The sequence below is a fragment of the Podarcis tiliguerta genome, assembly GCF_965153285.1.
Source record: "Podarcis tiliguerta genome assembly, chromosome: 4".
NCBI lineage: Eukaryota > Metazoa > Chordata > Lepidosauria > Squamata > Lacertidae > Podarcis > Podarcis tiliguerta.
The window spans coordinates 71723268-71736449 of record NC_139537.1 but is presented as its reverse complement, the minus strand read 5'-3'; the positions used below and the strand labels follow the sequence as shown (position 1 = coordinate 71736449).

The 13182-nt window shown below is 41.0% G+C and overlaps 1 protein-coding gene across 6 annotated transcripts in view; it reads left to right on the top strand.

The window, feature by feature from the left end:
* Positions 1–13182, top strand: part of CRACDL (CRACD like) — a 58471-nt gene that overhangs the window by 23724 nt on the left and 21565 nt on the right. For all 6 annotated transcript variants that reach the window (XR_014510439.1, XM_083437718.1, XM_083437714.1 and 3 more), the window contains exons 2-6: positions 2199–2275; positions 3251–3419; positions 7752–7887; positions 8586–8747; positions 9420–9488. Coding sequence is in view for 5 of the 6 variants with exons in the window: in XM_083437718.1 (XP_083293844.1) it covers positions 2227–2275; positions 3251–3419; positions 7752–7887; positions 8586–8747; positions 9420–9488 (585 nt within the window). In the remaining variant the exon portion in view is untranslated. The remainder of the gene's footprint in view (positions 1–2198; positions 2276–3250; positions 3420–7751; positions 7888–8585; positions 8748–9419; positions 9489–13182) is intronic.

The following is a 13182-nucleotide window of genomic DNA, read 5'->3' as shown; positions in this document are numbered from 1 at the left end:
AACAGAGAATAAATCTAAGCAAACAATTCATTTCTGCAGAAGTAATACAGAAGGGAGTATTCTGTTTGTGATCTTTACTCATCAAGGAGGGGTGGACATACCTAAATGCATAGGATCTAATTTGTTTTCATAACTTAGCAAGTGCTGACCTTTCACTGTATTTATTTATATCAAGCCTGTTTGTGCTCTAGCCTGGGGAACATACTGACCATTTGCTGAATCAGAAAGCTAAATGTGAGATGTACCTTTTTTAAAATGGGTTCAAGCAGAACCAAAATAAGTATTCTTCCAAAGTCTTGTTTTAAACATACCCTTTTAAGATTATCAAACACATAATCCATTAAAACTTGAAGGGGGAATAGTATAAGAACCTTTCACACAGAGAATAATTTTTTACTATATTAAAGTGTCAACAGTCAATTTAATCATGCTTCCTAAAAGTTACCCTAAGTGAGCAGGTCTTGCAGTGTTTCAGGGTGACTTAAGTGGGGCAAATTGCAGTAGTTTAACCTCATGGTGAAGAAATATAGAAAATACCATCATCTCATATGTAAAGAGAGGAAGCCTTTTCACCAGGTGGAGCTGGTGGAAAGTGTCACTGACCATTGCATCTCAGCTTCCTGCTTCTACACCAGTTTGCATTATTAGGTTGCATGAACATCACTGCAGACTCGCAATCAAGGAGAAGAAACCATAGAAACAGCAGTAGAGTTATCTGCAGGCAGAAGATCCCAGATTTAATCCCTTACCTGGAATAGACACATCCAGGTAAGGCTGGGAATGTACCCTGTCTAAAATTCTGAAGAGCCACTGTGAGTTGGAGTGGAAAATACTGAATTAGATGAGCTCATGGTCTGAAAGGAACTTTCAAAAGTGATACTGCTTACTTGTAGAGCAGCAGGAAGCTGAACCCTGTTTCTGATTAAAGTTGTAGTCTTGGAAGGCGTTTATTTTAATCTTGTTAAAGTTCATCTCCGCTTGCTTGCTTGCTTGCTTGCTTGCTTCTAACATTTTACCATGAAATATACACAGTGATTGCAAGACCTTGTTTGTTCTGAAATCCTGTTGGGTTGGAAGGCAAACAGGATGGACTGTGAGGTGAAGCCAACTTGAAGGTCCCAGGAAGGTGATGAGCTGTCATGCTCCAGGTGGTGTCCTCAGGGACCAGGGTCTCAGTCCTAGATGATAAAAAGCATTCTGGCAAAACATTTACCCAAGAGAACAGGGTTTAAGATGCTGTATAGTCTCAACAAGCCAAGGTCAAACACATGGAATCTGTCTCTGTCCAAAACATGACCCAGAGGTTAAGTCAGGTGATGGTCCAAATTCAGTAGCACAGGCAAAGTACAACACAGCAAGGAGGAGGAGCAGAGACCTGTGCTGCCTCTGGCAACTGAAAGGCTGGCTCAAGTGGAGCCTCCTAGACAACACCCAAATTCCACATGCAGGTAGCAGAGGAATTCCAGGGAGTGCTTACTCATGAGTGGACACCTTACTCACAAGCTGCAAAATGTAGATGCATGCTATGTTACTGTTCTTCAGCCTGGACCCAGGCCTTTTGACACCTATGTTCTCAAGGACTGAAGGATGGCTGCACTACATCATCTGATGGCTTGAAGGGGTCTTCAGGAGGGCTCCCACCAAGGTGATCCTAAGCCTTGGTTCCATGAGAACCTGCTTAGTCCTCAAGGTCATTGATCAACAGAGCATCTGGTTCATACACCAAGGACTCAGCATCTGACACCTGGTCAGAGCTAGGCATGGCACAAACCGATGTCCGACATTACCCAGTGTGGTCTGCTTGTCAGGGACAAGCAGAACCATTCAAGCATGGTTCTGCAAACTACTACAAGATCTTGTGCTTAATCACCATTGATTTCATGGTCAACAATATCAAAGGATTAATAATTAAATCTTGAAAAGGGCCTTGCATCAATCAGGTGAACCTGCCTATGTGGGTCTATCTTCTAGGTTAAAATCTTCAAGGTGTGACGCTGTCAGTGACACCCAAACTAACTATCATCTTCACAGTATGATCGTTTGTAATTGTTTCCCTGACCGTCAGGATAGGAATGATGGAATCTTCAACTCAACAACAACTGGAGGACCAAAACTTTCGCACCCCACCTTAGATCCAATATCAAACAAGTCTAGATAATATTCTGATGATAATATATATATTTCCCTTTTTCATTTAGTGACTGCTTTACCAGTTCCACAACGGTCATGGATATCAAATTCCCAGAGGCTGAAGGATCTGGCGAGGAAGGTTCAGGTAAAGGGCCTGTTTTCATGTTACGTTTGAGAAAACCTTTTTTATTACAGAGAAAAAATAAGTTTTTCTCTTTGGCTTTTGTTCTCTAGAGCTGTCATCTAGTTTAATCAGCGAATATTTGTTGAAAGTTTGCATGATTAATCAATTCATTGGTCAAATCAATTTATTGGTCAAATAAAACAAACATTTTAAATCAGCAGTGAGGAACCTCTGGCCTGCATGTGAAATTAGGTCTGGCAGGGGTCCTAAATGGAAATAGTAAAATAGCCCTCTTTGGGAGCTCCTGCAAAAGCTTTTAGAATTTGCTTCATATGGCGAAAGACCCATTTGTATCCGAAGGTGGATGGCCTGAAAACATTTTCTTGATTAAGCTTCCTTTCTGCGGCATTTAGCTTAGCATTACACTTCAGTATTATTGCTTGATGCTTGTTTGAACATGGAAAGTGCCACTTGGTAACATAATTACCATTCAGAATATCAGCATGTGGGTTTTCCACCTCAGCAAGCTATTTCTGTGTTTTTAAATTACTCACGTCATTTGGTAACAAGGCCGCCCTGCTCTTCAGTGATTAGTGAAGAGAGACATTGAGTTTCCGGACTGTAATTTAATTCTGTTCCCTGCATCTACCATTTAACACTGAGTTTATACTTCACAGTCTTATTACATTAAATGTTAATAGGATATTGGCAGCGACTAGAGAGTAGTCTTTCTTGCAAGTCTTCCTCCCCCCACCCCCCTTTAATGTACCTTATATCCTCACAATTCGTTTACACCAGTACAGTAATAGTATTACGTTGGGATCAGTGTGGATACAAATATCTGTACATTCAATTGGCGGAAAAAGACAACTGAAGCTGAGGTGGTGGGGGGCAGGCGGGAGGAGATTGCCTTCTTGATGACATGTGTGGATGAATAAATAATAACAGCACTGCCTAAAAATAATTACGACTCCCTTAATATTTATTCCCTCCCAGGAAAGAAGAAGTCTAAGTTTAAATCTATCAAAAAGTTCTTCGGGAAAAGAAAACGGAAAGAGACGTTATCACCTACAGGAAGTGGTAGTCTGAAACAATGCCAGTCTGCAAGTGACGTCACAGCTTCACAGTCTATGCATATAGATTATGATTCTGAAGATGAGCTTGAGTAAGTCTTTATAAACTTATCTTTAGCTTGTTCACAAAATTCCCTTTGGAAAACCCAGGTAACTTTTCATAGATTAACCCCTGCAAGAGACCCTTTGTTGCATCCTTCCTTTGAGAATATTGGGGATGCTGCAAATAAATTTCAATCGCATGCCACAGAAAGTCTTTTCTGCTTATTGCATGCTTAGCTCCTCCCTGCTTCAGTAAACCAGGATGCTAAGCCAATGTTTGCTTTTGGCTTATGAATAATACTTTATTTCTACTACCCCCCCCCCAGGTGAGTGGGGGAGAGCGAAGTGGGTATAATTGGCTCATACTTGATGATTTATGGCTTGCTGTAAAATAAGAGTGTCACAGTGACATAGTTGAACTGGAGAGCTCTCTTAATGGCTATGGACAAATTATTATTTCTCAGTCTAACATTGGAAAGAAAAAAATATGTATATTTTTGATGCCATTACTTAAGAGATTGTATCAAAATCTTTACAAATAGTTATATTATTTAAATCAGACTCTCTCTTTCCCCCTAGCCAAAGAAATATTTCCTTTTCTACCTGTAAAAATGTTAGGCTGGAACTTTTCTCCTTGGCATTTAGTTTTCTCTCTGAAAGGAATTTTTATCATGTATTCAGTCACATGGTCCTCTATGTGAGATGCCAAGTGGAGCCACCCAGACACAGGTTTATCTCCTCTATAAGATCTAAACCTCAGAGTTCCAGTGTACAAAGGGAAGGAAGAGGGAGCTATCAGGAGAAGGTTGTAAACTACTCTCTGACTTACCAGGGAAGGAATCTTGGGACTGTGCTGTCTAGTAGTCTTAAAATGTGTTGAATGGTTCTTAAAACATATTGAAAACATTATTTTTAACAATTGTACTGCGTTACCACTTTGGTGTTTGGTGCCCTGGGCTGCTTTGATAGGTAGGGCAGGATTGAAAATCAGTCAAATAAATTGATAAAATTGCAATGAAGAGAGTGACTCAGTATGTGGCTGCTATGAAAAAAAAAGTCAAATTTCTTGTTGGGGATCTTGTTATTATCATAATTCCCTGGTATATAGCTGTAATGTGGTTGCGCCCAGTGCATCACTGCATCTTAAAAAGGGTATCGTAAAGCTGGAAAAGTGGTAGAAAGTGGCAAGCAAAAGATTAAAGCGGCTAGAGCGTCTACCCTACAAGAAAAGGTTATAGTGTCTGAAGGCAGGGCTTAGCTTAGAAAAGGGCGGGCTAAAGTTGGGGACGTGATAAGAGGTATGTAAGATTATGCGTTATTTGGAAAAAGTGCATAGGGATAACCTCTTTAATAATAATACTAGGAGGCTGGGATGTAGGTTCAGGTGACAGATTCAGGACAGACAAAAAGAGGTACTGCTTTGCGCTGGCCATAGGTGAACTTCCATAAGAAGTAGCAATGGCCACCAACTTGGGTGGTTTTAAAAGAGGAATTGATTATTGTTGGCTTCTAGTCACGGTGACTGGATTATGTTTGCATCAAAGGTTTAATGCCCCCGAATACTAGTTGCTGGGGAACTATAAACAGGAAGAGTGCTTTTAATGACTGTATCCTGCTTGCGAGTTCCCTATAGGCATCTGGTTGGGCAGTTTGGGAACAGAAGGCCGGGCTAGATAGGCATTGGTCTTGACCCAGCAGGGCTTTCCTTATTTGCCTATGGTGGGCTACAGAAATGTCTGTTTTCAAGTAAGATCGAAGGCCCAAATCATATGACCTAATAATAATAAAGAGAACAAGAGTGCAGATGAGCGGAATCTTTTGCCTGCTCCACTGAGCTGCCAGAGCACTTGCATATGAAATTAGAGATCATAGTATTAAGGTTGGAGGGTATGATTGCCATGCATGTTGAGCTCCTAGCATTGCTGTTTAGGAATTGTGAGCTGTGAATAAAATACCTGCAGTCCTTTCCGGTGCTAATGAAGGTTGCATTACACAAGGCTCCCACTAGGGGTTGCCAAACCACAACATCAAAAAGCCCTTGGTACTCTGGCTTTGTTTACTGTTGGCTTGTAGGAAACCTGTGATATCCCAAAGCAGCAGTATTGGAAATGCTTTCTTGTTAAATATATAGAAAAGGCCATAATTGTAATCATTCAAAAAAATCAATACTGCATCTCCAGTTTTTAAATCCTCCAAGTACTACGAAGAAGCTGTAATTAGAGTTATTAAAGTTAATTTGAAGTTCTGCCCTTGGGTAGAGGAATTTTCAGGGAATCTGAGACTAGCAAAACATCTTAGAGAGCCCCGTCATTCCTAGGACATCGCTGCATTTTGTGAAAAGTGAAAATCAAAGCCAGCGTTGAAGTTTCATCTCAGGTGAGGCCAAAGGAGTTTTGCCAAGCCAAGCAAAACATTCCAGGGTGGTTCTGCATGTCCTGGAGAATTTTCTGTGCAAATTCTTTGCATTTCGGAGAAGGCATTCTTTCTTTGATTAAGCTGCTCTCCAATGATCTCAAATACACTGAACTTGCACAGGGTTTTTTTTCTTCCTTATATAGCAGATCTTCCTTTCCCACCTATTGTTTCACTGAACATATTTTTAGCCATCATTGAGAGAAAAGTGACTGTTCCCATGCCCATTTATATTTTGTGTCCATCCATTTCATTAGCATCTTCATTTAATGTAGGAGCATTTAATCTAGTTCTTAATTTTGAGGAACCTTAATACAAACTAATTTATGTCCTCAGCAAAAGCATAGAGATAAGTGCTTAGTTGTCTTGGGCGTTATCCTGGGCAGCATTGCATAGCCAAATTGTTGCCCAGTTCTTTTATCTTCTACCTGTGTGGAACATAAAAAAGGTAAAGGTAAAGGGACCCCTGACCAATAGGTCCAGTCGTGACCGACTCTGTGGTTGTGGCACTCATCTCGCTTTATTGGCCGAGGGAGCCGGCGTACAGCTTCCGGGTCATGTGGTCAGCATGACTAAGCCGCTTCTGGCGAACCAGAGCAGTGCACGGAAATGCCGTTTACCTTCCCGCCGGAGCGGTACCTATTTATCTACTTGCACTTTGATGTGCTTTCGAACTGCTAGGTTGGCAGGAACAGGGACTGAGCAACGGGAGCTCACCCCGTTGCGGGGATTCAAACCACTGACCTTCTGATCGGCAAGCCCTACGCTCTGTGGTTTAACCCACAGCACCACCCGCGTCCCTGTGTGGAAAATACATACTTATTAAAGAGCAAGACCTTGCTTCTGGTGTTCTAAGTGTCCTTGCATAAGACTTCTAAGGAAAGTTACATTTGTGCTATGCTTTTCTGATTGTTCCATCAGTACAAGCATTTCAGCTTGCTGGAGGGACTGATCGTCACTCTCCTCCCCTGACATGCTCTTCTCCTAACCCCCACAAACCTCTTTCAGGAACATGCGGGGGGGGAGGGGGGAAACCTCAATGTACAAGTGGAAGTCCTTGTGTAGGGCTTCCACAGATAGGAGTCATTAGCTAAATCCCACCCCCAATTTCCCTGCAACAGATGTGATTGCTAAGTGGGAAGACATTTATGTCATGTAAAAAATGATCACTTGCAAAGCAGAGGCTATGAGGAATGAAAACCAGCAGCATAATCTCAGATGCTGCAAAACTTCTGAATGGGCTTGGCTGTAGGGAGGAAGGAAATGATGGTGGAGAAGGGCCATAGCTCATTGCTAGAGAGCACCTGCTTTGAGTACAAAAGGTCCCAGGTGGTGCTGGGAGAGACATCTTCCTGGAATGCTATAAAGAGCTGCTGCCGGTCAGTGTTGACTATACTGAACTAGATGGACCAACGGCCTGACTTGCTATAAGGTGGTTTCCTGTGTACCTAACTACTAAGGAAGGATGGCAATGTGTGCCCTGTGTCTCAAGCACAAGAAGGCTTGACAATATGGTACCTATACAATGAACTCTAGTAGGGACATGGCTTTCTGAAACAGCTGCAAGCCATAATTGGAGATTTGCACCCAGAATCCCTTTCAGTGCTGCAAGATAGACTGGATTTCAAGTCTGGGTTCTCCTGTTGTTTTACAGGCATTCGCAGTGAATGAATGCAGAGTTATTCTCCAGTACTTTTGCTCCTCAAGGTCCTAGGTCACACCTCTTGGGTTTGTCCCACTGCATTTGCATCCCTTTCCAGCTGGTTTTTGAAAGGAATTGGCTGTCCCTATATGATTGTGAGATATACTTGCAGCTGGGCAGTTTTTCTTTGGCTGCTCCTCTTAGGCTGTTTGTTAACACTGCTACTCAATTTAACATATGGAATATGCTTCATTTTTAAAAAAGCTGTTTTATGAAGGCCAAACATTGATACACATGCATTTTTCGTTTGTGTTCTGTATTCTCCTAGGATGCACGAAGGTATTATGGGAAGCAGAGCCTTGTCGCATGAGAGCATTTTCATTCCTGAGACTGCACAAGAACCAACTAGACCAATCCGAGTATTTTCTCAGGAAAATGTTTCCGATCGGATTAGGGCTTTGCAGGTAATGTGAAATGTATACAATAATGTTGACTCTCTCCTCTCTCTCTTCCCTCCCCCCCGCCTCCCACCAGCAGTTGTAACTGTAACTCAGGATTTGCTTCCGTGTGATAGTAACATACTGTACATTTAAATTAAATATTCTCAATATAAATCAAGGATGGGAAACCTTTTCCCCCCTCAAGGACAACATTCCTTTGGGAGTGGTTGGGGGCATCCTCTTTTTCTCTCTTCCCTGCCCCATATTTCCCCGTAATAATATCCTGCACAGAGTTCATATCATCATACAACTTAACCTACATTCAAAAATCTGCATTACTGTAATACCATTATCAGACAAACCTAATTATTTGGTTGACTTAATAAAGGTATTTCCCTACTGTAGATTTTTGAATATTCACAACTACCTTTTGCCGCTTCTTGATTTTTATTCGAACAAACAAATAAAACATCAAGCTAAAAGTAATAATGAAAAAACAGTCACAAGAGTTTATAACCTTTTGCTTTTTTAAAAAAAAACACACCCCTATGTTAGTGATTTGCTATGTCTAGGGAAAAGAAGGGCACTGTGATTATGAGAACTTCTGGCTGGCTCATTTCTTCCATACAAGCAGATGCCTGTTCATGTGGACAAAAATAAGTATTGCATGTTCCAGCCATGGAGAAAATACATTGAAACATGCTTGAAATTTGTCCTTGTAGTTGAAACTCCAACAGAATTGGAAATTAAGGGCCTCGTCGCCATTTGGAACGTCTTCAAAAAGAGTGGATGATACTGGGATGAGTTCAGAAGATGATGGATTACCTAGAAGTCCACCAGAAACGTCTTTACTACAGGAAATGTTAAATTCCAGTACAGCAAAGGTAGGATAAGTCAAGCATGCCATTTTCAGAATATTATTTTGAACGCGGTCATTTGTTTCATTTTGCCTTTCTGGTTGAAATTACCTTGCAATAACCTGCACACCGCCGTCATCCTGATAGAAGAAGTATTTGTAACAAAGATAGATAACAAAGATAGATAACAAAGTGTTTGGAAACATTACACAGCACCTGGTATTGTCAAGGGCAAGTTATTTTGAAGAGGGGGAAAAGTGCATGCGTAGACTTGAATGGAAGCACCAGAAGGTTTAAACAATATAATGAGTATTTTGGGGATATCATTATTTATTGCAACATATTCTTCTAGAAACATTTTGGTCTTTTTTTTTACTGCAACAGTGGCAGAGGAATTTCAAAAATTATCAAGAAAGAAAGATTTTGACTGATCTCAGCCTTTGTCTCTTCCCCTCCCCACCCTCGTAGAAACATACTAATGCCATCACCTTTCCCTAAAAATGAAGACACAAAACACCTCCCACCATCTTTATATTTTTCAGGATTCCTACTAATTCTTAGCATAGATTCTCTTCTTGCAACTTATATTTTCTCTAGTCCGTTTTGTGGTTTGTAAAGCATGTAACCTGTGTGTGTCTCTCAGTGTCTCATCTCCTTTTGTCATCTATCACTGAATCTTTTCCTCATTCCACCCCACAGTTCTCTGACTCGCACAAGCATCTTAGCTCTTTGAGTTTAGCTGGAACAGGCAGTGAAGAAGAAGAACAGGTAACAATAATGATTGGCGTTTAATTGTGCATGTGTGATTTTGTGTATCCAAAGCAACTGTTGGGTTCCTGAATCTCTGTAGCAAGGTTGCTATCCTTTAAGGGCTAATGAGCACACTGAAATGTTCAGAAAGTGCCCAGGGCGCCCGCCACAAAATGGCTGCCTTGGTGGCGTGGCATAATACAAAATGGCTACCACACCTATAAGAACAGAAAAACAGGTGATTCTGCAGAATGATGTGAACATGCTCCCCCATCAGTGAGTGGAAAATGTACATATACCAGCCACTTCTGGACTCACTCACTGTTAAAAGTTATTTGCTTGTCTCCTCAGTTCAGAATGGAAAGGAGGGTGGTTCTCAAATTCTGACATCTGGTGAAATGAGAGAATGTTTAAGGAGTTGTGTTCAGTCACACATTGTGGATTCTTTAGATACCTTTTGTGGGTGCCATTGAAAATACCGGCAGGCACATGAAGTAGGGGGTTGAATCATTCTTCTCTAAAAGGTATTAATGAAGGATATTCATTTACCTTATGCATAGCAGTTTCAGCAACTGCATTATAGATACTGGAAAGTTAATTTACGTTTCATTGATTTTCATACTTTCGGTTTTCAAGCACCATTGAATTCAGCCTCCAGGAAGAGATGGAATTGGGGAGGAAGTTGATCAGATACTACTTTTCAGTACAAAAGCAAGTGAATGCAGGGGAGTCTTAGGCTCTCGGACACCCTCCTGCTGACTTGTCTTCAAATTTTACATTTGAACAGATCTAAACAGCAGTTAAGCAGCGTGTACAAGGTCATGTGTTTGGTTGTGCAGAACAAGAGTCCCCTTATTCCTTTCTTAACTGTTCAGGTGCTGTTCTTAGATGACATCCATGCATTTCAAGCACATTTAACACACAACTAAACACATGGCTTCTTCCCCCAAATAATCCTGGGAACTGTACTTTGTCAAGGGTGCTGGGAATGGTAGTTCTGTGAGGGGTGAACTACAGTTCCTATAATTCTTTGGAAAAAGCCATGTGTTCTAAATGTATGGTGTGGTTGTAACCCTAGTTAGGGATAATAATAATAATAATAATAATAATAATAATAATAATAATAATAAAAATAATAATAAAAAATATAAATATAAATTATTTATACCCCGCCCATCTGGCTGAGTCTCCCCAGCCACTCTGGGCGGCTCCCAATCAAGTATTAAAAACAATACAGCGTTAAATATTAAAAACGTCCCTGAAGAGGGCTGCCTTCAGATGTCTTTTAAAGATAGGATAGCTACTTATTTCCTTCACATCTGAAGGGAGGGTGTTCCACAGGGTGGGCGCCACTACTGATCCAAACTGATCCATTGCTGATTATGACTGTTGGTTTTTGTGCCTGGGAGACTTGAATTTTCATCAGTCCCTCATCCAGCCCAACATGAGCAGGGATAATTGGAGCCAATGTTCCCACCCACAAACCTGCGATCTTTGAGTAGGAGTTGATAGGTGCCCTTCAATCAGCAACACACATAGGCAGCAGATTGAAGAGCATTTTAGCAGTCCCTTGAAGAGTTCCATTTACTCACTGAGCTGAGGAAGAGCCAGAGACATCAAGGCACATGAGAGCTGGAGGGGAGAGTGCAAAGTAGTGAGAGGTGTGTTTTTCCCCTGGAGACGAGGAAAAAAGGAAATTAAAACACATCAAGAAAAGGTCGTTTAGAAATTAAGTTATTTTAAAGTGGCTTCCGAGGATAACACTTAGTAGCATTCTCCCTCGCTGCTCCATATTCATCCTGAAGAGCATTGGTCCAGGGTGCTACGTTTGCGAATCTGAACTTCAAACCTTCTTTGACCGTAGGGCAGTAAACAAGCCATTTGTGCTAGTTTCCAAATAGGAGCATTGCAAAAGAGAATGAGCTTCACAGAGACATAACTGTGGATATTTTCACCCATGCAAGTGAAGTGCATATCAAACGTACATCACTCTGCAGACCAAGTTTCTTTAACACCTCCAATGTAGCTATTTTCAGTAGGGGTTGTTTACCCAATAATCAGTGAGAATTTGCCATGATATGAAATACAGAGTGTTGCATATGCTTATATGAGTCAACCCACCGGCAGAAGATAAGACGAGAGCAGTTGAAATGATAAGTAGGTGCTGATTGGAAAGTGGCCCAGAAATGCATTAGTTCCTCCTGCTTTTGAGGCCTGATGGCTCGTCTTGACTGCTTCCTTCTCCCTAATTTTCACAGTACCTCAGTGCTTTAGAATCTCTTGCAGAGCATGTTGTATGTGTATGAAATGTGTTTATATATAATAGAACATGCATCTCTCTTCGTCTGGGCATGATTAGGCACAATAACACAACCTTGAGATGTTTCTAAAGGTTCCAAAGGGAATACAAATCGTAAAAGACGGAAATGTTTGACAGCTTATAGGTGCTAAGTTGTAAGCTGAAAGTGTGCTCAAACGATTCCAGTTCTAGACTCTTCTATACTGCTGGAAGAAACCTCAAAGTCCTGGGTGGAAAAAAGATGAAAATTGACATGCAACTGACATTGTATATTTCTGTTATGCTGCAAGGAGAAAGGAGAGAATAAAGTTTACCAAGCCAGAGATGCGCATGAGTAAAGAAAGGCCATCCTGTATTTTATCTTTTGCAAACAGAAAATAATTTGAAATGAGTTCATAAGGGAGGGAGGAATACTGTGCCTCTCATCTCTGATGCTGCTTTTCCTAAAAGGAGACATTGGTTTTAGTAATAATAATAATAATAATAATAATAATAATAATAATTTATTATTTGTGCCCCTCCCATCTGACTGGCTTGCCCCAGCCACCCTGGGCGGCTTCCAGCATATATAAAAACATAGTAAAACATTAAACCTTAAGCTTGAGGGGGTCGCATAACTACATCATGCAGAGTTTAAAACATTTCTCATCTTAAAAGAATCCTAGGAACTTTCGTTTACATCTCATAGAGCTACAATTCCCAACACCCTTTACAAATTACAAATCCTAGGATTCTCGGGGGCAGAGGAATGTGCTTTAAGGGGATGTTGTGTACAGAGCCCTAGCTTTATAGAGGCATTTTTTTCTGTATAATAGACTTTAGTGTAGGACAAGTGGAACCAAATACAGAATAATACATTGTGGAATGCTCCAATTCCATTCCAACTCCAGTTTTCTTTCATTTTTTTCGCCGTCTTCACCAGAAAATCAGTTTGCATTTTGTGCCCACTGAGCACAATCAGATCTTGTCCTCCTTGGGATTCCTCCCCTGAGTGATTTTGCACTTGATAAATCTCCTCCTTCTTTGGATGGTGCCACTCAAGCCGCAACTTGGCTTTTTAGCATATAGGATTGCATGCTCTGAAGGGACTTGATGACAACTTTGCTGAAGCTAAGCAAGTCTGGGTCTCTTTAGTCCCAAGATCGAAGACTGGGAGCCCTATGTGTGCTTCCATGGAAGAAAGGCTGGATATTAATTCAATAGGCAGCAATTCAGAAGCACTGGGGATGGAACTTGGGGCAGAAGCTGGAGTCTCACTATAAGTGCTCTTCATTTTTGTTGCTGACTGAAATGAAATGACGGTAGTATTGATACTGCCTCTATCTATCTCTATACTGCGTTATGGTCCCAGCAGTGTTTGCAGCCTTATGTATTCATTGCTGTTTACATCATTTTCCTATGTGCTACAGTATG